The sequence below is a fragment of the Heptranchias perlo genome, chromosome 36 (genome assembly GCF_035084215.1).
Source record: "Heptranchias perlo isolate sHepPer1 chromosome 36, sHepPer1.hap1, whole genome shotgun sequence".
NCBI classification, from domain to species: domain Eukaryota; kingdom Metazoa; phylum Chordata; class Chondrichthyes; order Hexanchiformes; family Hexanchidae; genus Heptranchias; species Heptranchias perlo.
Genome location: NC_090360.1, coordinates 6,244,655 through 6,272,492, shown reverse-complemented (window position 1 = coordinate 6,272,492; position 27,838 = coordinate 6,244,655). Strand labels below are relative to the sequence as shown.

Below are 27,838 nucleotides of genomic sequence, written 5' to 3'. Positions count from 1 at the left end.
AACTTGCATTTATATAGCGCCTTTGATGTAGTAAAACGTCCCAAGGCGCTTCAAAAAAAATATTTAAATTATATAACGCTGGGATAACATTTAAATCTGGCACACATATTTTAGCAATAATTTGTGATTTGTAATATTCTAAAAAGTTCATTTAACGGTTGACTCCGGCGCGTGGCGGATTCAAAATTAACGTGCGTGATGTCGTCATGAACATGGATTACGTCACGATCGTGGACCACGTGATCTCGGCGGGGACGCGTTTCAGTGCCGGACCTTGTCGGTCGCGGTGATGGAGGTTTTGGCGGGGCAGAGGAGCGGCGAGCGGCCGCAGGACGCGGTCCGTTACAGGCTTTACCTCAGCGGGGAGACGTCGCAGTCCGACCCCAGGGACGCCCTGGAGCGCCAGCTGGAGGGGATCGTGGGCCGCCTGGCCCTGCTCTGTGCCGGGTACATCTGGCACAATGAGGCCTTCAGGCTGAAGTACACGGCGGCCCGGGGTGAGTGCAGGGTCTCCCGGAGGAGGGGAGACTGGGTCTCCGAACGCACGCACACCGATCCGGGGGCAGTGCAACCAATTGTACCTCTGTGTTTAAAAATCTCTGTTAAGATATTAAATCTTCCATCTGTGTGCCTTTCATGTCAACAACTTTCCACTATAATATATATGTTCACATTTACACAGAAAACTCCCCATGTAGGTGTGTCACGCTGTCAGCACACCCACCTGCAGTGAAGGAGCCTTAGTGTCTGTCACCATCAGCAGCAGGATGAACAATATAGTGTGAAAAATATACATAGACAGTTTCCAATATAAAGGAGGACACAGGAATGTACAATGGCAATATAAAAATAAAAGACACAACTTATGACTTTATAATGGGGACTGAATTACATCTGCAGGCACTAGTCCAATTATCCTTCTGCCTCTAACCCTGCTTCACCTGAGGACTGCAACTGGTCTTGACTCCCTGTGTGCAATGCCACGGGAGCAAAGCTTGTATAGTGAATACTATATTTCCCTGCCCCCCCCCCTCCCCCCATGTTTATGGTCTTATCTAGACAGAAACAACAGTAACTTGCATTAATGCAGTGTTCCTCACCTAGAAGAATGCCTTAGAGTGATTTAAAAGGGGGAGAGGAGGACCATGAATAGGGGATGGGAAAGTTTGAGGGGGTTGAAGGAAACTGAAGGCATAGCTGAAGAGGTACACAGCAGATCCATCTGCATCTAAAAAGAAAGAACTTGCATTTATATAGTGCCATTTGTTTTCTTAGGGTGTCCCAAAGTGCTTCACAGCCAAAAAGTTACTTTTGCAGTGTAGTCACAGTTGCCATGTAGGCAAACACAGCAGCAAATGTGTGCACAGCAAGATCCCACAAACACAGATAAATGACCAGATAATCTTGTTTCTTGGTCTGTAGTCAGAGTCTGTATTTGAAACTTGAACCTCATTTTACAGATGTTGGTGTATGTCCATTTGCAGTTTGTTTGCTAGGTGTTTAATGCTTTTGAAGGATTGGAGAGAGTTACCACAGGAAAGACCTTTTGAAAGAGAGTTCCAAAGAGCATGAATGGTAATGGTGACTGAAAGAACAGCCTCTGACTGTAGAGGGGAACAGAGATTGAGGGCAGGAGCAGGGAGGGCTGAAGCATAAGGCACAAAGGTGAAGGATAGTGGAGGATATTTGATAAAACATTTCAAGTTTCATTAAAAAAAAATTCAGATTGTGACCCTCTCTGTGGTCAGACAGCTTGCTGGATTCACTGGACATGCACATGAAGAATGGACACTGAGCTAAGGTACTAGAGGGCTCCCATTGCTGGTTGAACTATACCCCAGTTGAGATTCAACACCTTCAGTAGAATTTATTTTCCCTGCAGTCACTTTTAAATTGTCATTGCTGAGTTTGAAGTGAGGGCTGCTGGGCCAGTACATCTCCATAGGTTGATACCTGTATGATGTGGCAGTAGAACAGGTCCCAGGTTTGATTCATGATCTGAGCCATTTAGTGTAACATGGCTCAATGTATTAAGAAGATAATGCAAGTCTGTGATCCTTTTTAGGAGACATTCCTGCCCACATCGGTGGTGTCACAAACTTTGGTGATAATGTGGATGATGAATGGTTCATCGTGTACCTTATTCAGCAGGTCACCAAGGAGTTCCCGGACTTTGTGGCAAGGTATGTAATCCCTTAAGACTAATTACTGTAACTAGCTGTAACTAGCAGGAATCATTGATTTCAGTGGAGGGGAGATAGACAGCTGATGAATCAGTCCTCCTCCATGTTGAACACCACTTGGAGGAAGCACTGAGGGTAGCAAGGGCACAGAATGTACTCTTTGTGGGGGACTTCAATGTCCATCACCAAGAGTGGCTCGGTAGCACCACTACTGACTGAGCTGGCCGAGTCCTGAAGGACGTGGCTGCCAGACTGGGCCTGCAGCAGGTGGTGAGCGAACCATCACGAGGTAAAAACTTACTTGACCTCGTCCTCACCAATCTACCTGTCGCAAATGCATCTGTCCATGACAGTATTGGTAGGAGTGACCACCGCACAGTCCTCGTGGAGATGAAGTCCCGTCTTCGCACTGAGGATACCATCCAACATGTGTGGCACTACCACCGTGCTAAATGGGATAGATTCAGAACCGATCGAGCAGCTCAAAACTGGGCATCCATGAGGTGCTGTGGGCCATCAGCAGCAGCAGAATTGTATCCAACACAATCTGTAACCTCATGGCCTGGCATATTCCTCACTCTACCATTACCAACACGCCAGGGGATCAACCCTGGTTCAATGAGAAGTGTAGACGAGCATGCCAGGAGCAGCACCAGGCGTACCTAAAAATGAGGTGTCAAGATGGTGAAGCTACAACTCAGGACTACATGCATGCTAAACAGCGGAAGCAACATGCTATAGACAGAGCTAAGCGATCCCACAACCAACGGATCAGATCAAAGCTCTGCAGTCCTGCTACATCCAGTCGTGAATGGTGGTGGACAATTAAACAACTAATTCGATTCACTCCACGTGATATCAAGAAACGGCTGAGTGCACTGGATACAGCAACGGCTATGGGCCCCGACAACATGCCGGCTGTAGTGCTGAAGACTTGTGCTCCAGAACTAGCTGCACCTCTAGCCAAGCTGTTCCAATACAACTACAACACTGGCATCTACCCGACAATGTGGAAAATTGCCCAGGTAGGTCCTGTCCACAAAAAGCAGGACAAATCCAATCCGGCCAATTACCGCCCCATCAGTCTACTCTCAATCGTCAGCAAAGTGATGGAAGGTGTCGTCGACAGTGCTATCAAGCGGCACTTACTCACCAATAACCTGCTCACCGATGCTCCGTTTGGGTTCCGCCAGGACCACTCTGCTCCAGACCTCATTACAGCCTTGGTCCAAACATGGACAAAAGAGCTGAACAGGCAGCATTTGACCGAGTGTGGCACCAAGGCGCCCTTGTAAAATTGAAGTCCATGGGAATCGGGGAAAACTCTCCAGTGGCTGGAGTCATACCTAGCACAAAGGAAGATGGTAGTGGTTGTTGGAGGCCAATCATCTCAGTCCCAGGACATTGCTGCAGGAGTTCCTCAGGACAGTATCCTAGGCCCAACCATCTTCAGCTGCTTCATCAATGACCTTCCCTCCTTCATAAGTTCAGAAATGGGGATGTTCGCTGATGATTGCACAGTGTTCAGGTCCATTCGCAACCCCTCAAATAATCAAGCAGTCCGAGCCCGCATGCAGCAAGACCTGGACAACATCCAGACTTGTGCTGATAAGTGGCAAGTAACATTCGCGCCAGACAAGTTCCAGGCAATGACCATCTCCAACAAGAGAGTCTAACCACCTCCCCTTGACATTCAACGGCATTACCATCGCTGAATCCCCCACCATCAACATCCTGGGGGTCACCATTGACCAAAAACTTAACTGGACCAGCCATATAAATACTGTGGCTACAAGAGCAGGTCAGAGACTGGGTATTCTGCAGCGAATGACTCACCACCTGACTCCCCAAAGCCTTTCCACCATCTACAAGGCACAAGTCAGGAATGTGATGGAATACTCTCCACTTGCCTGGATGAGTGCAGCTCCAACAACACTCAAGAAGCTCAACACCATTCAGGACCAAGCAGCCCGCTTGAATGGCACCCCATCCACCACCCTAAATATTCACTCCCTTCACCAGCGGCGCACAGTGGCTGCAGTGTGTACCATCCACAGGATGTACTGCAGCAACTCGCCAAGGCTTCTTCGACAGCACCTCCCAAACCCGCGACCTCTACCACCTAGAAGGACAAGAGCAGCAGGCACATGGGAACAACACCACCTGCACGTTCCCCTCCAAGTCTCACACCATCCCGACTTGGAAATATATCGCCGTTCCTTCATCGTCTCTGGGTCAAAATCCTGGAACTCCCTTCCTGTGGAAGAACCTTCACACAGACTGCAGCGGTTCAAGTAGGCGGCTCACCACCACCTTCTCAAGGGCAACTCGGGATGGGCAATAAATGCTGGCTGCACCAGCGACGCCCACATCCCATGAATGAATTGTTTTTTTAAAGAAATTTAAAATCAAAACAGTATATTCAGATTATCTCCAGAGGAAGAGACAATATAATTTATTTGGCTTTTTCCTGTATTTCAAGCTAATATTGACTGTTTTTGCCCTTAGTGTTGAGGATAACGATGGGGAGTTCTTGTTGATTGAGGCTGCCGAGTTCCTGCCCAAATGGCTGAACCCAGACACCAGTGCAAACAGGGTAAGAGAGTGTCCACTTTTTTTTCCTCACCAATTTTCTCCCCAATGAAGGCAATGAGTCATGTTGGCCTGTGGTTTCATTGGTGTTGGCAACCGTCCTTAGAAGTACTTAGTGAAGTAGCCATTCTTGACGTTTGTGCCACACAGTGCCTGCTGGCAGGCGGTTCCTGAGCCCAGTCCTGTTCTTACTGAATAGCGATCAGAAAGTCGGACTGTCATATAGGGAAAGCTTGCAGCCACTTTGCACATATCAAGATGTCACAAACAGCATTGAGATGAATGGTTAATTGTCTTTTACGAAGGTGTTTTTGTTGATTTTGGCCTCGGTGGAGGTAGACCAGAAAACTGTAAAAACCAGTTAATTATTGACCTGTTTTTATATTGGATTAATATTTTCAAGAAAATAATGGGTGTCCTGAGGCACTGCTCAAGGTGATAGAGGGTACATTTTTTTTAGAATGACAGGAACATTATACCCAAATTGACCTGTGGCATCGCTCATGGACCAAAAACTGTGCACCACTTCCTGTAATTGTTTCTTTACATCTTTTCCACCTTCTAATTTTCTGCTGTACAGCAGTGCGCCAGATGTAAAGACTTTAGTTATGTCGGTAGATTTTTGTTCCTGACTATGTTGCATTTTGTAGGAAACTCAGCGTTATTATTTCTTGTTGCTCTGTAGGTATTTTTCTATCATGGAGAGTTGCACATCATCCCAATCCCTCAGAACCCAGGGGAACTGTCTTGGTTACCGTCTAGCAATCCCACCATCCCGCAAGCCCTCAACCTGCTCACCGCTCATTCTGAAAAGTGCCTGGCTGCAGAACCCATTCGCAAAGCTATAAGCAGACGCATTCAAAGGTAACTGGAATTGATTCTGAATCTTTATTAAACCTCAAAGAACCACCAAAAACTTCAGAAAAACAAACACAACCTGTTGTAGAAATTCAATTTTCAATGTCAAAATTCCACACTTGCAGAGGCAGCCACAAACTGGCCTGCTGGAGAACTTCAAACCTCCTAGGTACAGAGGTTATTATGGTCTTGTGTGCTGGATCTGTCGGTGATTGGAATCTCTCACGTTACAAGATGCAGTCCACAGAGTTCTTCCTTATGCAATCACTTGCTCTGTGAGTACCTCCCAGACTTATCCTTTTTTTAAAAACATATCATTAGGTTCAGAACCCATTGCCAGCCCTGTAAGCATATGTTACACATGCCAACATCTGGAGTTAATGCACTGAAATACTATCAAGTGGTAAAATCCATTTCAGCATTCCTACGCCACAGCCTGGATTGTTTAATCTCCTACGACAGACGAGTCCCGAGTCTTCGCTGTTCATTTCTAATGTTTGGATTTGAAGGAGAGATCAAGAACTATGAAACAGTTCTCCTTCTCCTATAACTGAAAAGTTTGCTGCATTCAAGTTGGTAGCGATTAGTCTTGTATTCATTCTAGCACACTGGGAGACTCAGATTGACCTCCAAGCAGAAATAGTAAATCCAAATTAGTATAGGTTTAGAGAGCAGAGAGGGTTTTTTTTTCTGGTAATTGCACTGTAATCATGAGAACACAGGAATGTACAGGACAGAAAAAGACCATTGCACTCAATCGCATCCAACTCTGGATTTTTTTTTACCAGTGAGACTGATTCGTTTTGTGCTGGAATCCCCATTGTTTTCCCCCATTGCCACCATCTGATAATGCTGGTGTGAGTGAGCAGTGTTAAACAACTGAGAGGTGCTGCTCAGAATGCACACTTCAAACATTTGAGTGATCAGCTGATTTGTCTCTCAGTATCAGTGCTGTTAATACCAGTTGCTCACTACTGCTTATTTTTGTTGTATTCATTCTGTCCTAAGCTGGCACTCAAGTGGAACGCTACTAAGTGCTATTTGGCAATTGAAAACGTTGGATGGCACATTGTGCTGGATAGTGCTGTGCAGTATACCATCGGGACTGAATGACTGCAGAAAGAAAGTGGTAATATTAAGAAGAGAAGCTGAAAGGAGTCACTGACCAGCTGATTAATCAGCTGTTTAAAGTGTCGGTGATCTCTGAACAGCACAGTCGCATCAGTAATTGCCTATGCTGCTCAGTTAGTTATAATGTTGATTTGGGTTACTGGATGAGTTAATCACCTCAACGTGGTTGGACTAACTTTTTTTTAAATGCGCGGGGTCTGCCGACTTTCAATCCTCCTTTCTTCAGTCTTGATTGGTACTTCTTTGTCTTCTACAGTTACCCAGAAAAGATTCATGGTGACCGACATTGTGCTTACTGCTACGTTCCAGCAGGTATTGCTGCGGTGCTGAAACGTCGTCCGGACCTATTGGCGCCTGCCATCCAAGCCTTCTATCTACGTGATCCTATTGACCTTCGTGCTTGCCGCCCCTTTAAGCTCTTTCTCCCCGAGACCCGCGTGACGACTCTGGTAAGACCCTTCATTGGATGCAGTAGAAATGAATGCGCCATCAAACTGGGCCGTAGGTATATGGAGTAGTGATGGGTTGTAATTTATATCTTAAAATCTCTTGTGCATGTCGGGCACCAGTCAGATATTGTCAGATAGTTCTGTATCACCAGTCTGTGACACCCAGTCACACCTGTAGCTACACGCATCTACCGCTAGATGGAGCTTCAGAAGCTATAAATCCCCATACCTACAGCATCACCAATGCACTGAGGGAAATCCGCTTTGTCCTGACTTTCCGTGGGCAAAACCATGGGAGATCCACGAGCATTTTTAATCCGCTCTTTTAATTCTCCAACGGTGATACATTGACCATTATTCTTTAAATGTATTTATTCTATTAAACTTGTGTTTTCAATCAACTGAATATTATTTCCATTTATAACAAATAGATACCTGAGCAGGGAGTCAGAAGGGAATAAAGTTGAGAGCAGCAAGAGAGGGGAAGACCCAGGGGAAATCTACAATACAAATAGTACAAACAGTTGTTCAAGAACAAGTGAAAGGGAAAAGCGTAGAGCAGCGGAAAGAAAGTGTACTTTAGGCACAACAGATAAAATAAAAACTAGAAGGCGTAAGGCGATTAACCCAGCATCAAAGCTGTGGCAGGGGGTTGGGAACTTGAGCAGGGAGACAGAGGAAAGCGTGTCAGGAAGGGAAAGATGGTATGGAGTAAAAGGTAAAGTGTTAAAAAAGGAAAAAGCAGGAACTAAGTGTCACAAAACATATTTGAAAGTTCTTTATCTGACTGCACGTAGCATTCGTAACAAAATGGATGAGTTAACGGCACAAATCACTACGTATGGGTATGATCTTGTGGCAATTACAGAAACATGGCTGCAGGGTGACAACGACTGGGAATTAAATATGCCAGGGTATTTAACAATCAGGAAGGACAGGCAGGAAGGAAGGGGAGGTGGGGTGGCTATGTTAATAAAGGAAGGAATCACTAATACAGAGAAATGATATTGGGACAAAGGATCAGGATAATGAAACAGTTTGGGTAGAGATAAGGAATAATAAGGGGAAAAAACACTAGTGGGCGTAGTATATAGGCCTCCTAATAGTTGCAACTCTGCTGGAAGAAGTATTAATCAGGAAATAGTAGGGGCATGTAATAAGGGAACAGCTATAATTATGGGGGATTTTAACTATCATATTAACTGGACAAATCAAATTGGGCAGGGCAGCCTTGAGGAAGAGTTTATTGAGTGTATTAGGGATGGATTTCTTGAGCAGTATGTAACTGATCCTACAAGGGGGCAAGCAACCTTGGACCTGGTCCTGTGTAATGAGCCAGGATTAATTAGTAATGTCCTAGTGAAGGATCCCCTTGGAATGAGTGACCATAACATGGTTACATTCCATATCCAATTAGAGGGTGAGAAGGTTGGTTCTCAAACAAGCGTACTGAGCTTGAATAAAGGAGACTATGATGGTATGAGAGCGGAATTGATTAAAGTGGACTGGGAAAATAGATTAAAGGGTAAGACGGTACATGAGTAGTGGTGTTCATTTAAGGAGTTATTTTACATCTTTCAAAAAAAATATATTCCACTGAGGAAAAAAGGGTGTAAAAGAAATGACAGCCATCCGTGGCTAAGTAAATAAATTAAGGATAGTATCCGACTAAAAACAAGGACATATAAGGTAGCCAAACTTAGTGGGAGGATAGAAGATTGGGAAGTCTTCAAAAGACAGCAAAAAGTAACTAAAGGATTGATTAAGAAAGGGAAGATAGATTATGAAAATAAATTAGCAAAAAATATAAAAACAGATAGCAAGAGTTTCTATATTTATATAAAAAGAAAAAGGGTGGCTAAGGCAAACGTAGGTCCCTTAGAGGATGAGACCGGGAAATTAATGGTGGGAAACATGGAGATGGCAAAAATGCTGAACAAATATTTTGTTTCAGTCTTTACGGTAGAGGACACTAAGAATATCCCAACACTGGACAAACAGGGGGCTCGAGGGGGGGAGGAGCTTAATACGATTAAAATCACTAAGGAATTGGTACTCAGTAAATTAATGGGACTCAAGGTGGATAAATCCCCTGGACCTGATGGCTTACATCCCAGGGTCTTGAGGGAAGTGGCAGTAGGGATTGTGGATGCTTTGGTAATAATTTTCCAAAATTCTCTGGACTCGGCAAAGGTCCCGGCAGATCGGAAAACTGCTAGTGTAACACCCTTATTTAAAAAGGGTAGCAGGCAGAAGGCTGGAAATTATAGACCAGTTAGCCTAACATCTGTGGTTTGTAAAATTTTGGAGTCAATTATTAAGGAGACAGTAGCGGAACATTTGGATAAGCATAATTTAATTGGACAAAGTCAGCATGGCTTTACGAAGGGGAAGTCATGTCTGACAAATTTGCTTGAGTTCTTTGAGGACATAACGTACAGGGTGGATAAAGGAGAACCAGTGGACGTAGTGTATTTAGACTTCCAGAAGGCATTCGACAAGATGCCACATAAAAGATTATTGCTCAAGATAAAGAATCACTGGATTGGTGGTAATATTCTGGCATGGGTGGATGATTGGTTATCTAACAGGAAGCAGAGAGTTGGGATAAATGGTTCATTCTCGGACTGGCAACCAGTAGCCAGTGGTGTTCCGCAGGGGTAGGTGCTGGGTCCCCAACTCTTTACAATCTATATTAACGATTTGGAGGAGGGGACCGAGTGTAACATATCAAAGTTTGCAGATGATACAAAGATGGGAGGGAAAGTAGAGAGTGAGGAGGACATAAAAAACCTACAAGGGGATATAGACAGGCTGGGTGAGTGGGTGGAGATTTGGCAGATACAATACAATATTGGAAAATGTGAGGTTATGCACTTTGGCAGGAAAAATCAGAGAGCAAGTTATTATCTTGATGGCAAGAGACTGGAAAGTACTGCAGTACAAAGGGATCTGGGGGTCCTAGTGCAAGAAAATCAAAAAGTTAGTATGCAGGTGCAGCAGGTGATCAAGAAGGCCAATGGAATGTTGGCTTTTGTTGCTAGGGGGATAGAATATAAAAACAGGGAGGTATTGCTGCAGTTATATAAGGTATTGGTGAGACCGCACCTGGAATACTGCATACAGTTTTGGTCTCCATACTTAAGAAAAGACATACTTGCTCTCGAGGCAGTACAAAGAAGGTTCGCTCGGTTAATCCCGGGAATGAGGGGGCGGACGTATGAGGAGAGGTTGAGTAGATTGGGACTCTACTCATTGGAGTTCAGAAGAATGAGAGGCGATCTTATTGAAACATATAAGATTGTGAAGGGGCTTGATCGGGTGGATGCGGTAAGGATGTTCCCAAGGATGGGTGAAACTAGAACTAGGGGGCATAATCTTAGAATAAGGGGCTGCTCTTTCAAAACTGAGATGAGGAGAAACTTCTTCACTCAGAGGGTAGTAGGTCTGTGGAATTTTCTACCCCAGGAAGCTGTGGAAGCTACATCATTAAATAAATTTAAAACAGAAATAGACAGTTTCCTAGAAGTAAAGGGAATTAGGGGTTACAGGGAGCGGGCAGGAAATTGGACATGAATTTAGATTTGAGGTTAGGATCAGATCAGCCGTGATCTTATTGAATGGCGGAGCAGGCTCGAGGGGCCGATTGGCCTACTCTTGCTCCTATTTCTTATGTTCTTATACTTTAAGGTACCTGAATACTTGCTGGATATGCATTCCTTATATGGTGTAACTAGCAATAAATTCAGTTCCTTTTTGACTTTGAGAGGGAGAGAAAATGATGAGAAACACAACAGAGTTACCACGTGTTGCACTGTTGGATGGAATGCCTTGTAGGGTTTGCATCTATAAAAGTGAGATTAAAAATACTGAGAGCTGAAGTGGTTCTTATGAAAATGAACATTATTAATGCAACAGTAAGCCTACTTTAAAAAGATTTTATGCAAATAGATTATACTACATCTGGTAACCCCTGGCAAACATTTTGCTGCAGTATCTGTAATAGTGGTGTGATTTGATTTTATTTTTTGTCTGTACATATGCTCTTTGTCATACATTTTAAGCTGGTCCAAGGCACAGAGTTTTGAGTTTAACCCATCCAATGCTATTGGAGACTGCTGATTAAAATGAGATATTATTGCAGCTTCCCCAATGGCTCAGAGTATAAAGGCACCAAATGACATGGTACAGAGGGTTACAGATCAGAGAAGCCCTAGGCTCCATCATTGTTCTGTACTGAGGTGCTGACCTTGGCCAGGGCAGCATTAGCAAGGCATTGTCAGTGGTTTTGGTGTCCCCAGGCTAATGAGAAGGGAAAAATCAGTCAGGGCCACGCTCCTAATCATACAATTTTGAAATTTTGGCAGTGTTATTGTACGGATGCTTGTTCATCTCGGATCATCCTAGCTGTTGGGGCATTGGTTTATAGAGTCATCTGGAGCTGAGTGGAACGAATCCTCATCCCCAGGCCCAGGTCTACCCATCAGTTACCCACTATGAGCCAGGTTGGCTAGTCAGTCTTGAACTAGTGTCCTTGAGTGCTGCAGACCCCCCCCCCCTTTCTCAGCTTAGGTATCAGATTATTAAGTCTACCAAAGAAGGTTGACTTGAATCCAAACTTTTGTTATCTTGGAATTACCTTGACTCCAAGGATACCCCAGTTACCTCCATCGATTAGTCACCAGTTGGTCATTAGACAACTGACATGTGTAGGTTGAAGCCCCCATTGCATGAACAGCAGGTACCAGGAGTTCCTCGCAAGTAGCATGATGAACTCACCATAAAAATGTGTGAGGGCATGCCACTATCCTGAGCCACAGCATGGGCAGAAATCATCCTATCAAATGGTGGTTGGAGCTTTAGCTGCAGTTGCTTTCCTCTCTGTAACCCAGTATGGCGGGCACCAAGTCCTAGAGAGAAAACTAGGGCGAGGGGATAAAATGAAAACTTTGATTCGCTGGCTTAGGAAGCAGTTAATATTTTGTTATAAGCATTGCATGTAAGCATGAGAAATGTGTTCTTCTGGAAGTCGGGTATCAAATGTTCCCTTGCATTTCACTGCAACCCTTCTTTGTTTTAGGTGACGTTTACAAAATGTTTGTACGCCCAATTACAGCAACAGCAGTTTATTCCAGATAGGCGCAGTGGTTATACGCTGCCAGCACAATCCGACCGGCACTTCAAAGCACATGCACTAGGCATGAAACTGGTAGGTAATGTGGAATATGAGTGTTTTAGAATGCCTTGCGTGTTCTACTGCTGTGGTGAGCAGTCTGGTTATTGTTTGGATGACTCTGGGACAGTGGAGGGAACAAAACAGGTCAGACTAGACCTTGAATACTGTGTCCATTTGTGGTTACCGAGACACAAGGGAGACATTGAAGCACTGGAGGTGGTGCAGAGAAGAGCCACAAGGCTGATCCCTAGTGTTAGAGGTCTGAGTTATGAGGAAAAACTGGAGAAATGTCATCTTTCCAGTGTCGAAAGGGGGCATCTGAAAGGTAATCTTTAGAGGTATGCAAGATAGTTAAGAGTATGGAAAAGATAAGTCTAGAATATTACTTCCAAGTAAATTTCAAGAGTAGGGCAATAGGACATGGGTTCAACTAGTAAAAGACAAATTTAGAACTGATATCAGGAAATGCTTCTTCAGTGATCAGTACCTGGAACAGACTAGAGTAGTGGAGGCAAAAAGCCTGGAATCATTTGAGAAACAATTCAGTGCTGCAGTGGGGACACTAAGGTGCTTCTAGATGGGTGGAATTGGATAAGTATTTGAAAAGGAAGAATATAAAAAGATACAGGGAAATGGGACTAGAGGAGACTGCTCCAGTTTAAGAACTAGCATCACCACCAGTTCGAATGGCCTCCTGCTATGCTATAAATTCCATGAGGAACACCTCTATGATTCATTAATAGATAAGTTTGAAAGTGAGTTATCGATTGTCACAAAAAATGAATTCTTTATTCCTCAGTTTCTCTTCCTAATTCCTCAGCTCCCATTCTGTTTTCCCAAGTCTCCCGTTAAGTTTTTTGTTATTTGCCTTTTAAAAGGCCTTGAAAAAATCTGAAGAGGCTTCCCAACTCCCTTTAGCAATATTTGTGCTAAACATTGAAAACTACCATTTAAATGAACAAAGTACAATGAACAATCATTTTATTTTACACTGTAGTTCATACCTCTAAGAGGCACTGGAGACGGTGCAAAAAAGATTTACAAGGACGATACCAGAACTGAGAGGTTATAACTATCAGGAAAGACTGAACAGGCTAGTACTCTCTTTAGAAAACAGAAGGCTGAGGGATGACCTAATGGAGGTCTTTAAAATTATATGAAGTAGTTTGATAGGGTGGACATAGAGAAGATGTTTCCACTTGGGTTGTTTGGGGAGTCCAAGACTAGAGGTCATAAATATAAGATAGTCACTAATAAATCCAAAAAGGAAATCAGGAAAAACTTCTTTACCCAGAGAGTGGTGAGAATGGAACTTGCTACCATATGGAGTAGTTGAGGCGAATAGCAGAGATACATTTAAGAGGAAGCTAGATAATTACATGAGGGAGAAAGGAATAGGAGGTTATGTTGATAGAGTTAGATAAAGTAGAATTGGAGGAGGCTCGTTTGGAACATAAACACTGGCATAGACCAGTTGGGCCGAATGGCCTGTTTCTGTGCTGTAAATTCTATGTAAAAATTGACTTTAGATTAAAAGAGCATGCCTGGGTATGCTCAAAAATCAGATTCGTGAGCCTTCTGTTAGTACCAGCGGTCCCTAAATTGAAATTTAAGCATACTTTTGGTAATACATTATTTTAATTTTTAATAATCTGTTCAGTTGCTTCTGCTGTTTCACCCTCCCTTTCCCTTGCCCACCAAGCCAACTCTCTTACCCCCCCCCCCCCCCTGCTCTGAACCCACCTTTGTCTAGTTTCTCTCCTATCTCTCCACGCGCTCTCTGAACTCATCTTGTCCATGAGACCTACTTTCTGCTATCTTGACCCCATTCCCACTAACATGCTGACCACCCAACTTTCCTTCCTGGCCCCCATGGCAGCTGTAAATGATTCCCTCTCCTCAGGTGCTGTCCCCGTCCTATTCAAAACACCCATCATCATGCCCACTCCCCCTCAACTGCCCCATTTCCAACTTCCCTTTCATCTCCAACGTCCTGGAACATGTTGTCCATCTTTCCCACTACTCCATGTTTGAATCTTTCCAATTGGCTTTCTGTCCCTATCACAGCACCGAAACGTCACTAACCAAAGTCACAAATGACATTCTCTGTGACTGTGACTATGGGGCATTATCCCTCCTCGTACTCCATGGCCTTTCTGCAGCCTTTGACACGGTCCACTGCACCATTCTCCTCCATTTTTCAGCCCAGCGAAATTGCCCTCGCTTGGTTCCACTCTTATCTATCCAAGCGTAGCCAGAGCATCTCCAGCAGTGACTTCTCTTCCCGTCCCCACGCTGTTACACTGAGAGTCCCCCAAGGATCTATCATTTGTCTCTCACTGGGCACTTTTATGTTGCGGCTGTGGAATTGGGGAGTGTTGCTACACCAGCCTCCTGCCACTGCTTCCCTGCCTCCCCCCATCCCCCCTCATTTGCATTTCTGTCATGCAGGTGAGAAGCAGAGCTGGCAAATCTAATATCAGCTCCTGAGGCCCACTAAACAGTGGGGCACTGCTACCAGGACAGGGTATGTCGGGCAGTTTATATTTCCATGCAACCAATGGTGAGAACTGTGTTTTTGAAGCCATTTGGGATTTTAAAACTTAAAAGCACCTCCAGAGAAATGTTATTCATAAAAGTGAAGACAACAACCGAATTCGAAATAAATTTTGGCTCTTGTTAATATACAGGATTCAAACGAATGCCCAATCCATGCTGAATCAGTGGATTTTCTCACTTTGAGCAAGAGTGGTTAATTGGCTCCCCAGCAACTTCCACACTTGAAATACTGGTCGTGTATGTGAGATGGCAGGGGAGACAGTTGAAATCTATTACAGGTAGATTCCTAAAATCTCCTGCCCAACACACAAACTCTGTTTTACACTACCACTTTTGGTGGCCAGCTGTCTTTTTAAGATGGTCTGTCTACTGCAATGTTTTTTAATGCCGTAGTTTTTGAATACTTACTTATAAATACCATTATCCTCATTTTTAATCTTATATGACACACATTTTCTCCCTTTCATTTTCTAGGCCCATGGCTTTGAGATCCTGTGTTCCAAATGTTCGCAGCCCTTAACTACAGATTCTAAGACTGGAAGCAGCGTCTCCAGTGACCCCCTCTGGGAAGGATTTATAAACAGTCTAAAGAAGAACGCCTATTTCAGGGTAAGGACTGAAGCTGTTTTTACTCACTGTCTTGTGTTCACTGTCGTGTGTTGCTTCAGTGATGGCACTGCTGGAGTGTTGCAGCTGAGCTTGTTGGGTTAAGTTGCAGTGAATGTTTTTCCAGAAGAGTTTTAATGCCAATTTCATGTTCTTGGGGAAATATGAGATCAACTCATCTGCTCTCTCCAGGTCCCTGAGTTAGTATCTGTGTATAATTTCTTTTCTTCCAGAGCTCCACTGCTTTATCACTGCCTTATCACCTCCCTCTCTGCCTTTAAGACCCTCCTTAAGACCCACCTCTTCGACCAAGTTTTTGGTCATCCGTCCTAATATCCTCTTCTTTGGCTCGCTATTCATTTTTTCATTAAACCTCTTTGAAGCAGCTAGGGTTGTTTTTTTTCTCCATTAAAAGTGCTTTATAAATGCAAGTTGTTGAATTTGTAGTGACCCATCTTGTGAAACTGAATAAAATCTTGTTTTGTCATCCAGCTGTTCAAGCGCATTAGACAAGTAGTGAAAAGTAAGAATTGCATCTTTTGCCACCTTGGTATTGCTTAAAGAAATCCCTGAACCTACTTGATTCTTACCAGCAGATGACAGCGGTGCGCTATTTAAATCTTCAAGTAACATTTAGTATTGGGAGTTGAGTACTAGAACCTTTGCATGACTTTGTTTGCAGTGCTGAAATATAAATTTGGCCTCCCACAGGTCTCGATAAACATTAATACCATCAACAACTTATATTTATAAAGCACCTTTAACATGGAAAACATCCAAGGCGCTTCACAGAGGAGAAATGAATGGCGAGCAGTAGTGGGAGTGTTAGAGGTGACTGAAGGCATGGTTGAAAAGGTAGGTTTTGAAGAAACTTTTAAAGGCACAAAGGAAAGCAGCGAGGGGAGGTAGAGGGAGGGTATTGCAAAGGGTGAGGCTGAGGTGACTGAAGGCTTTGCCACCACTGGTGGTGTTGAGGGATGCACAGGACGCCAGAATCAGAGGAGAGAAAGAAAGAAAGACTTGCATTTCTGCAGCACCTTTCACAACCTCAGGACGTTCCAAGGCACTTTACAGCCAATGAAGTACTTTTGAAGTGTAGTCACTGTTGTAATGTAGGGTACGGTAGCGTAGTGGTTATGTTACTGGGCTAGTAATCCAGAGGCCTGGACTAAAATCCAGAGTCACGAGTTCAAATCCCGCCACGGCGGCTGGCGAATTTAAATTCAATTAATTAAATAAAAAATCTGGAATTAAAATACTAGTATCAGTAATGATAGCCATGAAACTACCGGATTGTCGTAAAAACCCATCTGGTTCACTAATGTCCTTTAGGGAAGGAAACCTGCCGTCCTTACCCGGTCTGGCCTATTTGTGACTCCAGACCCACAGCAATGTGGTTGATTCTTAATTGCCCTCTGAAATGGCCTAGCAAGCCACTCAGTTGTAAAAAAATCTCGCTGGGGATGGGCAATAAATGCCGGCCTTGCCAGCGACGCCCACATCCCGTGAACGAATAAAAAATGTGGCAGCCAATTGTGCACAGCAAGCTCCCACAAACAGCAAAGTGATAATGGCCAGATAATCTTGTTTTAGTGATGTTGGTTTTCCAGAATGTTAAACTCCCGCCCAATTATAGGTGTGATTAACATCAGCAGGGTCGAACCCCAACTACCAGAATGAACATGGTTTTTTTAAATTTATTCATGGGATGTGGGTGCCACTGGCAAGGCCAGCATTTATTGCCCATCCCTAATTGGCCTAGTTGGTTCAGTCCTACATAAGAACATAAGAAATTGGAGCAGGAGTAGGCCAATCGGCCCCTCGAGCCTGCTCCGCCATTCAATAAGATCATGGCTGATCTGATCCCAACCACAAAAGAACACAAGAAGTCGGAGCAGGACCCGGCCACATAGCCCCTGGGCCCTCTCCGCCACCCACAGGGCATTGACCGATCCGAACTCAGCTTCATGTCCAATTTCCTGCCCGCTCCCCATAACCCCTAATTCCCTTTACTTCTAGGAAACTGTCTATTTCTGTTTTAAATTTATCTAATGATGTAGCTTCCACAGCTTCCTGGGGCAGCAAATTCCACAGACCTACCACCCTCTGAGTGAAGAAGTTTCTCCTCATCTCAGTTTTGAAAGAGCAGCCCCTTATTCTAAGATTATGCCCCCTAGTTCTAGTTTCACCCATCTTTGGGAACATCCTTACTGCATCCACCCGATCAAGACCCTTCACAATCTTATATGTTTCAATAAGATCGCCTCTCATTCTTCTGAACTCCAATGAGTAGAGTCCCAATCTACTCAACCTCTCCTCATATGTCCGCCCCCTCATCCCCGGGATTAACCGAGTGAACCTTTTTTGTACTGCCTCGAGAGCAAGTATGTCTTTTCTTAAGTATGGAGACCAAAACTGTATGCAGTATTCCAGGTGCGGTCTCACCAATACCTTATATAACTGCAGCAATACCTCCTTGTTTTTATATTCTATCCCCCTACCAATAAAAGCCAACATTCCGTTGGCTTTCTTGATCACCTGCTGCACCTGCATACCAACTTTTTGATTTTCTTGCACTAGGACCCCTAGATCCCTTTGTACTGCAGTACTTTCCAGTCTCTCGCCATTAAGAAAATAACTTGCTCTCTGATTTTTCCTGCCAAAGTGCATAACCTCACATTTTCCAATATTATATTGCATCTGCCAAATCTCCGCCCACTCACCCAGCCTGTCTATATCCCCTTGCAGGTTTTTTATGTCCTCCTCACTCTCTACTTTCCCTCCCATCTTTGTATCATCTGCAAATTTTGATATGTTGCACTTGGTCCCCTCCTCCAAATCGTTAATATAGATTGTAAAGAGTTGGGGACCCAGCACCGACCCCTGTGGAACACCACTGGTTACTGGTTGCCAGTCCGAAAATGAACTATTTATCCCAACTCTCTGCTTCCTGTTCGATAACCAATCCTCCACCCATGCCAGAATATTACCCCCAATCCCGTGATTTTTTATCTTAAGTAATAATCTTTTATGTGGCACCTTGTCGAATGCCTTCTGGAAGTCTAAATACACTATGTCCACTGGTTCCCCTTTATCCACCCTATACGTTATATCCTCGAAGAACTCAAGCAAATTTGTCAGACATGACTTCCCCTTCATAAAGCCATGCTGACTTTGTCCTATTAAATTATGCTTATCTAAATGTTCCGTTACTGTCTCCTTAATAATAGACTCCAAAATTTTACCCACCACAGATGTTAAGCTAACTGGCCTATAATTTCCAGCCTTCTGCCTACTACCCTTTTTAATAACGGTGTTACATTAGCAGTTTTCCAATCTGCCGGGACCTCTCCTGAGTCCAGGGAATTTTGGAAAACTATCACCAAAGCATCCACAATCCCTACTGCCACTTCCCTCAAGACCCTAGGATGGAAGCCATCAGGTCCAGGGGATTTATCCGCCTTGAGTCCCATTATTTTACTGAGTACCATCTCCTGAGTGATTTTAATCGTATTTAGCTCCTCCCCCCCGAGAGTCCCCTGTTTGTCCAGTGTTGGGATATTCTTAGTGTCCTCTACTGTAAAGACTGAAACAAAATATTTGTTCAGCATTTTTGCCATCTCCATGTTTCCCACCATTAATTTCCCGGTCTCATCCTCTAAGGGACCTATGTTTGCCTTAGCCACCCTTTTTCTTTTTATATAACTATAGAAACTCTTGCTATCTGTTTTTATATTTTTTGCTAATTTCTTTTCATAATCTAACTTCCCTTTCTTAATCAATCCTTTAGTTACTTTTTGCTGTCTTTTGAAGAATTCCCAATCTTCTATCCTCCCACTAAGTTTGGCTACCTTATATGTCCTTGTTTTTAGTCAGATACTATCCTTGATTTCTTTACTTAGCCACGGATGGCTGTCATTTCTTTTACACCCTTTTTTCCTCAGTGGAATATATTTATTTTGAAAGTTGTAAAATAACTCCCTAAATGAACACCACTGCTCATGTACCGTCTTACCCTTTAATCTATTTTCCCAGTCCACTTTAATCAATTCCGCTCTCATACCATCATAGTCTCCTTTATTCAAGCTCAGTACGCTTGTTTGAGAATCAACCTTCTCACCCTCTAATTGGATATGGAATTCAACCATGTTGTGGTCGCTCGTTCCAAGGGGATCCTTAACTAGGACATTATTAATTAATCCTGACTCATTACACAGGACCAGGTCCAAGGTTGCCTGCCCCCTTGTAGGATCAGTTACATACTGCTCAAGAAATCTATCCCTGATGCACTCAATGAACTCGTCCTCAAGGCTGCTCTGCCCAATTTGATTTGTCCAGTTAATATGATAATTAAAATCCCCCATAATTATGGCTGTTCCCTTATTACATGCCCCGACTATCTCCTGATTAATACTTCTTCCAGCAGAGTTGCAACTATTAGGAGGCCTATATACTACGCCCACTAATGTTTTTTTTCCCTTATTATTCCTTATCTCCACCCAAACTGTTTCATTATCTTGATGCTTTGTCCCAATATCATTTCTCTGTATTACAGTGATTCCTTCCTTTATTAACATAGCCACCCCACCTCCCCTTCCTTCCTGCCTGTCCTTCCTGATTGTTAAATACCCTGGCATATTTAATTCCCAGTCGTTGTCACCCTGCAGCCATGTTTCTGTAATGGCCACAAGATCATACCCATACGTAGTTATTTGTGCCGTTAACTCGTCCATTTTATTACGAATGCTACGTGCATTCAGATAAAGAACTTTCAAATCTGTTTTGTGACGCTTAGTTCCTGCTTTTTCCTTTTTTAACACTTTACCTATTACTCCATACCTTCTGTCCCTTCCTGTTACGCTTTCCTCTCTCTCCCTGCTCAGGTTCCCAACCCCCTGCCACTTTAGTTTAAACCCTCCCCAACAGCACTAGCAAACACTCCTCCTAGGACAGCGGTCCCGGCCCTGCCCAGGTGCAGACCATCCGGTTTGTACTGGTCCCACCTCCCCCAGAACCGTTTCCAGTGTCCCAGGAATTTGAATCCCTCCCCCTTGCACCATTCCTCTAGCCACGTATTCATTTGAAATATCCTCCTATTTCTACTCTGACTAGCACGTGGCACTGGCAGCAATCCTGAGATTACTACCTTTGAGGTCCTATTTTTTAATTTACCTCCTAACTCCCTATATTCTGCTTTTAGGACCTCATCCCCTTTTTTACCTATATCGTTGGTGCCTATGTGCACCACGACAGCTGGCTGTTCGCCCTCCCCCTCCAAAATGTTCTGTAGCCGCTCCGAGACATCCTTGATCCTTGCACCAGGGAGGCAACACACCATCCTGGAGTCTCGGTTGCGGCCGCAGAAACGCCTGTCTATTCCCCTTACAATTGAGTCCCCTATCACTATAGCTCTGCCACTCTTTTTCCTCCCAGCCTGTGCAGCAGAGCTACCCGTGGTGCCAGGAAGTTGGCTGCTGCTGCCTTCCCCTGATAAGTCATCCCCCCCAACAGCATCCAAAGTGGCATATCTGTTTGAGAGGGGGATGGCCACAGGGGACCCCTGCACTACCTGCCTGCATCTCTTACTCTTCCTGGTGGTCACCCATTCACTTCCTGCCTGTATACCCTTTACCTGCGGTGTGACCAACTCGCTAAACGTGCTATCCACGAGTTTCTCTGCATCGCGGATGCTCCACAGTGAGTCCACCCGCAGCTCCAGCTCCGAGATACGATCGGTCAGTAGCTGCAGGTGGACATACTTCCCGCACACATGGTCGGCAGGGACACTGGTAGTGTCCATGACTTCCCACATCTTGCAGGAGGAGCATATCACGGGTGCGAGGTCTGCTGCCATGACTTGCCTTAGCTTAGTTACCCCTTTTAAATTACGTTGAAATTAGAAAATGTTAACTATACTAGGGACCTAGGTTCACTAAAAAAAACACTATCTGCTATAAAACCTGCAGATCTTCCCTTTCTTATTACTTTACTTACAGTAAAATGGTAGAAATACTCACCTGAACCTACTCACCAATCAGCTGCCTCCCCTGTGCCGCGTCACTTTCTGACTGGTGACGTCACCCCGAACTCTGCCGCTGGTCTCAGAGTCTCGCTCTCAGAGTAAGCTCTGGTCTCGCTCTCTCCGCGTTGTTTATATCCCCGCTCTGGTCTCGCTCTCTCCCGCCGCTCACCGACTGGACTCTCGCTCTCTCCGCGCTGTTTATATCTCCGCTCTGGTCTCGCTCTTTACCGCCGCTCACCGACTGGACTCCTGGATGTGCTTAAGGGCTAGAGTATAAAACTGGAGGAGGTTACAGTGGTAGGGTGGGCCGAAGTAATGCAGAGATTCATAAATGACACAGTATTGAATTGACGATCTAAGCTGCAGATTCTGTACTTAGCCTTTAATCCCATTGTCACCCAGTGACACCAGCAGGTATTCTCTCATCGCTACAACGGTCGATTTTGTTGGGTAAGGGTATCAAGGGATATGGTGCAAAGTTGGGTAAGTGGAGTTGAGGTACAGATCAGCCATTATCTAATTGAATAGCAGAACAGGCTTGAGGGGCTGAATGGCCTCCTTCTGTTCCTATCTGTTCCCTCCACAAGCTGTTTCTGAATGTGCAATTAAAGAAATCTCTGAACCCACAGAATTTTGAGTTGTGATATTCACATCCCCCAACGGCCTCCACGATCCCTTAGTTAACAGCATCTTAGAAAGTTTTCACTCAGTGAAAGGCACTTAAAAATGCCAGAATTGTAAAGCCCATTTGTAACCTTCAAGGTTTGTCCTCTGAGACTGCTTGAGCAGTAAACACAACTGGGTGAGATTTCTCAGCAAACAAATCACAGCCATAGAACAGTTCACATTCCTGTGTCAATAGCCAACTTCATCTCCTCAAAAGCATCTCTAGCCCCAGTAACTTAAGTGATAATGAAAATAAAAGACACCATGGATGCTACTGAAAACAAGTAAGCATGGTAAAGTGGGGTGTAGTGGACATTGGAATATCAAATCTCCAGTGGCAACTTTTTAATGCCATTGTATTGGGTGGATTTCAGTCTGAGACTCCTGTGAAATGTGAGAGCCCTGAAATAAATACTATCCATTGCTTCATTGTGTTAAATATGCAGTTTTGGAAATGCAGATAGGCTGAGAACTGTTGCCTGTATAGTTTTAAACTAAAAAATGACGAGTATAAGCACACTGATAAAAGACCAGTAAAGAGCTGGGAGCCCTGGAGAGCAGAAAGAGAGTGATAATTAACCCAACCCTATATAGCTCATGGCTAATTGGTTACTGGAGCATGTATGTTCATCTAATAGCAGCTTTAGCAGCCAAGCATATTAAAGGCACCACTTTAGGAAGCTGCTCTGTAGTACTGGGTGCCTATTCACATATATTGCGCTATGGTTCCTGCAACACATGATTAACTTTGAAACAGGTGCATTTGTGCATGCAAATTTGTGCTAAAGTTTGCTGCTCTCTAGCTGGTGACTTTCCCAGTCATGAGAACGAGCCAGCAATCGTAAAGGGCAGAAGCGCTTCAGCTGCTTCCCTCTGACCATTGCCAAAGGCTCTGATGACAAGCTTGCATCTGTTTGTATCACTGTTGGAGGCACCTTTAGGTGCCTATTAGGACTCCAGTTAGTGGCTCCCAAATTGAAACATAGGGCTGAAATTAATTTAAATTAATCGACTGGTGATGCAACTGTTGTCCTTAGGTGCCCTTCACAGGGGACATTGGAAAGGTGTCCTACAGAACATGCAGTGTGAGTCAATACAGAGCAGGATTGGCAGAAGTCAGAGATTTCTCACTAACCTGGTTGGAGAACAGCCTGGAATCGGAAAGGCAGCAGGAGGATAAATAATGAATTGAACCCTCCCACAAGACAGGCAATACATTTACATTGAAACAGCTAGTTTTATTACACATTGCAGCTTGATGCGAGCAGGTTGTGTGTTTGTGTCTGACAGGGAGAGCTGGCGGGTTCTGCACAATACAGAGAATTGCTCCAAACGGCAGAGATTTACTTCCAACAGGCTGTCGCCAGATCCAAAAGGTACAGTACAAGATATGTGCTCTGTGCACTTACGTTTACGAAAATGGAGTTAAACTACCTCACCCAATACTACAAACCAGGGAACACTATCTGTGCAAGTAATTGTTCTGATACATTGAATAAAATCAAGACATTGTGTATTAAGAAATAAACTTAATTGTTCATTTGTATTAACTACTTTAGGAAGCGGTTCTATAACATTGCTTCTCATCCATTTACAGTGCACTGTGTTTGCAGTTAGAAACGTAGAAAAATCTACGGCACAGAAGGAGGCCATTTGGCCCATCGTGTCTGTGCCAGTTGAAGAAGAGCTACCCAGCCTAATCCCACTTTCCAGCACTTGGTCCGTAGCCTTGTGGGTTACGGCACTTCAAGTGCATATCCAAATACTTTTTAAATGTGATGAGGGTTTCTGCCTCTACCACCCTTTCAGGCAGTGAGTTCCAAACCCCCACAACCCTCTGGGTGAAAAAATTTTTCCTCAGCTCCCGTCTATTCCTTCTACCAATTACGTTAACTCTACACCCCCTGGTTATTGACCTCTCTGCTAAGGGAAATAGGTCCTTCCTGTCCACTCTATCTAGGCCCCTCATAATTTTATAACCTCAATTAAATCAACCCAGAGCCTCCTCTGTTCCAAAGAAAACAACCCCAGCCTATCCAATCTTTCCTCATAGCTAAAATTCTCCAGTCCTGGCAACATCCTCGTAAATCTCCTCTGTACCCTCTCTAGTGCAATCACATCTTTCCTGTAATGTGACCAGAACTGTATGCAGAACTCAAGCTGTGGCCTAACCAATGTTTTATACAGTTCTACATAACTTCCCTGCTCATATATTCTGTGCCTCGGCTAATAAAGGAAAATATCCCGTATGCCCTCTTAACCACCTTATCTACCTGTCCTGCTACCTTCAGGGATCTGTGGACATGCACTCCAAGGTCCCTCTCTTCCTCTACACCTCTCAGTAGCCTCTCATTTATTGTGTATTCCTTTGCCTTGTTGACCTCCCCAAGTGGATTACCTCACACTTCTCCGGATTGAATTCCATTTGCCACGTTTCCATCCAACTGACCAGTCCATTGATATCTACCTGCAGTCCACGGCTTTCCTCCTCACGATCAACCACACGGCCAATTTTTGTATCATCTGCAAACTTCTTAATCACACCCCCTACATTTAAGTCTAAATCATTGATATATGCCACAAAAAGCAAGGGACCGAGTACTGAGCCCTGCAGAACCCCACTGGAAACAGCCTTCCAGTCACAGAAACACCCATCGACCATTACCCTTTGCTTCCTGCTACTGAGCCAATTTTGGATCCAATTTGCCACTTTCCCTTGGATCCCATGAGCTTTTACTTTTTTGACCAGTCTGCCATGTGGGACCTTGTCAAAAGCCTTGCTAAAATCCATGTAGACTACATCAAACGCACTACCTGCATCGATCATCCTTGTTACCGCCTTAAAAAAATTCAATCAAGTTAGTCAGGCATGACCTTCCCTTAACAAACCCATGTTGACTCTCCTTGATTAATCGGTGCCTTTCTAAATGACAGTTTATACTGTCCCTCAGAACTGATTCCAATAATTTGCCCACCATCAAGGTTAGACTGACTGGCCTGTAATTACTAGGTCTATCCTTTTCTCCCTTTTTAAACAACAGTTCAACGTTAGCAGTCCTCCAATCCTCCGGCACCACGCCTGTCGTCTAGTGGTTTTACTGTCGCTGTTTCTGACTCCCGAGCTGGTGATAGTATCTTCCCCAGTAGTTGGAATGAAGCCAGAAATTCGAGTAACAGCCTTGCTACACTTGGGCAGTGGGAGCACTTGTGCTGCTTCCTTCTGACAGGAGCCAAAAAACATCATCAGCTCCACCTCAGACTCTTTGTTGGAATTACAGTCAGAACCACCTGTGGCAACCTCTCTGTTTTGGTGGTGCGCAGCTACCCCCCCCCCCCCCATGGCAGCAGTGCTTCACTGACCGTGGAGGTGCCATTGGCAGCAAACTGGCATTGCATGTGCAGCTCATAATTGATGACTTGGAACTGTGGTTCAAGCAAACTCCTCGATGATGAATTTCCATTTAAGACCTCTGGAAAGGTACTAGTCTAAAGCATCCACATCTCTGGGACAAACCTTATGACTGAAAAGATTAAATTGGCTATGGTGCAGATTTGTGAAGTGCTTTGTTCTCTTTGTAGCAGTGTTTTGTATGTGCTGACAAATCTCGCCCAGCCTTTACTACAGAAAAGCCTTGATGGGTTGCAAAATGGACTTTAAACCTGCCATATAATTACAGTAAAACTTGTGTAGCGCCTTTCACATAATCAAAACCACTCAAGTTGCTTTACGAGGGGCTTGAGGGAATACTGAGCTGGAAGTGAGAAATAAGTTTTACAAGAGGTGACCAAAAGCATAGTCAAACGGGTAGGTTTTGAGCAAGCTTTTGAAGGTAGCAATAGAGATATCAGAATAAAGGGAGGGACACACAATAGACGTTGGAGGAGGATGTATGCTGGGATGCAGGGCTGGAGCAGATTGCAGTGATGGGGTAGTGGAAGGCCGTAGAGGGACTTTAAATCTAGAATTTTAGTGCTGGTTCATGTTAGGTGTGCATAATACGCCATCACTGCAATCTGCTCCAGCCCTGCATTTCCAGAATGCATCCTCCTCGACTGGTCTATTGTGTGCCCATCCCCTCCTTCTGATATCTCTGCCCCCACCTTCATAGCCCATCATATATCGATTTCTGGCTTAGGTTTAATCATAAATGACAGTAAGAACAAAAGCTAAGTATATGTTCTATAAGTTTAAGAATGGTGAGTTTCATAGTATAACAGTGCCTTCTCCACTTACTAAATTATGGGTTATAGACCAAAGCACATTCTTCAGTAATTGTACTTTTTAAACTGTATTCAAATAGGGGTCTTCAGACATTAAAGGGGCTGTTGGTTTGCTAGCACATTATTTCTGTTGCTGTACATGAATTTAAAGAAGCACATTTTCAGTCATATTTTCCTTTTAAGTAACTGACATTGTCTTTCAGATGTTAAGATAGAAATGCATAGGGTCCCTGGGAGTGTGTCAGTATTTGCAGGATGTCCCTGGGAGTGTGTCAGCATTGGCAGGATGTCCCTGGGAGTGTGTCAGTATTGGCAGGGTGTCCCTGGGAGTGTGTCAGTATTGGCAGGGTGTCCCTGGGAGTGTGTCAGTATTTGCAGGATGTCCCTGGGAGTGTGTCAGTATTTGCAGGATGTCCCTGGGAGTGTGTCAGTATTGGCAGGGTGTCCCTGGGAGTGTGTCAGTATTGGCAGGGGGTCCCCGGGAGTGTGTCAGTATTGGCAGGGGGTCCCCGGGAGTGTGTCAGTATTGGCAGGGGGTCCCCGGGAGTGTGTCAGTATTGGCAGGGGGTCCCCGGGAGTGTGTCAGTATTGGCAGGGGGTCCCCGGGAGTGTGTCAGTATTGGCAGGGGGTCCCCGGGAGTGTGTCAGTATTGGCAAGAGGTCCCTGGATGTGTGTCAGTATTGGCGGGGGGTCCCCGGGAGTGTGTCAGTATTGGCGGGGGGTCCCCGGGAGTGTGTCAGTATTGGCGGGGGGTCCCCGGGAGTGTGTCAGTATTGGCGGGGGGTCCCCGGGAGTGTGTCAGTATTGGCGGGGGGTCCCCGGGAGTGTGTCAGTATTGGCGGGGGGTCCCCGGGAGTGTGTCAGTATTGGCGGGGGGTCCCCGGGAGTGTGTCAGTATTGGCGGGGGGTCCCCGGGAGTGTGTCAGTATTGGCGGGGGGTCCCCGGGAGTGTGTCAGTATTGGCGGGGGGTCCCCGGGAGTGTGTCAGTATTGGCGGGGGGTCCCCGGGAGTGTGTCAGTATTGGCGGGGGGTCCCCGGGAGTGTGTCAGTATTGGCGGGGGGTCCCCGGGAGTGTGTCAGTATTGGCGGGGGGTCCCCGGGAGTGTGTCAGTATTGGCGGGGGGTCCCCGGGAGTGTGTCAGTATTGGCGGGGGGTCCCCGGGAGTGTGTCAGTATTGGCGGGGGGTCCCCGGGAGTGTGTCAGTATTGGCGGGGGGTCCCCGGGAGTGTGTCAGTATTGGCGGGGGGTCCCCGGGAGTGTGTCAGTATTGGCGGGGGGTCCCCGGGAGTGTGTCAGTATTGGCGGGGGGTCCCCGGGAGTGTGTCAGTATTGGCGGGGGGTCCCCGGGAGTGTGTCAGTATTGGCGGGGGGT

At 45.0% G+C, this 27,838-nt stretch overlaps 1 protein-coding gene across 2 annotated transcripts in view; it reads left to right on the top strand.

Annotated features, from left to right (window-relative positions):
• The first annotated feature begins 237 nt into the window (after window positions 1–237).
• Window positions 238–27,838, top strand: part of ecd (ecdysoneless homolog (Drosophila)) — a 35,160-nt gene continuing 7,559 nt past the window's right edge. The window contains exons 1-9 of one of the 2 annotated variants that reach the window (XM_067972447.1): window positions 238–497; window positions 2,066–2,183; window positions 4,692–4,779; window positions 5,461–5,639; window positions 5,759–5,908; window positions 7,021–7,213; window positions 12,294–12,422; window positions 15,423–15,557; window positions 23,533–23,618. In XM_067972447.1, coding sequence (XP_067828548.1) covers window positions 290–497; window positions 2,066–2,183; window positions 4,692–4,779; window positions 5,461–5,639; window positions 5,759–5,908; window positions 7,021–7,213; window positions 12,294–12,422; window positions 15,423–15,557; window positions 23,533–23,618 — 1,286 coding nt within the window. In that variant the 5' untranslated portion in view covers window positions 238–289. The remainder of the gene's footprint in view (window positions 498–2,065; window positions 2,184–4,691; window positions 4,780–5,460; window positions 5,640–5,758; window positions 5,909–7,020; window positions 7,214–12,293; window positions 12,423–15,422; window positions 15,558–23,532; window positions 23,619–27,838) is intronic. The other variant, XM_067972448.1, reaches the window with a different exon arrangement.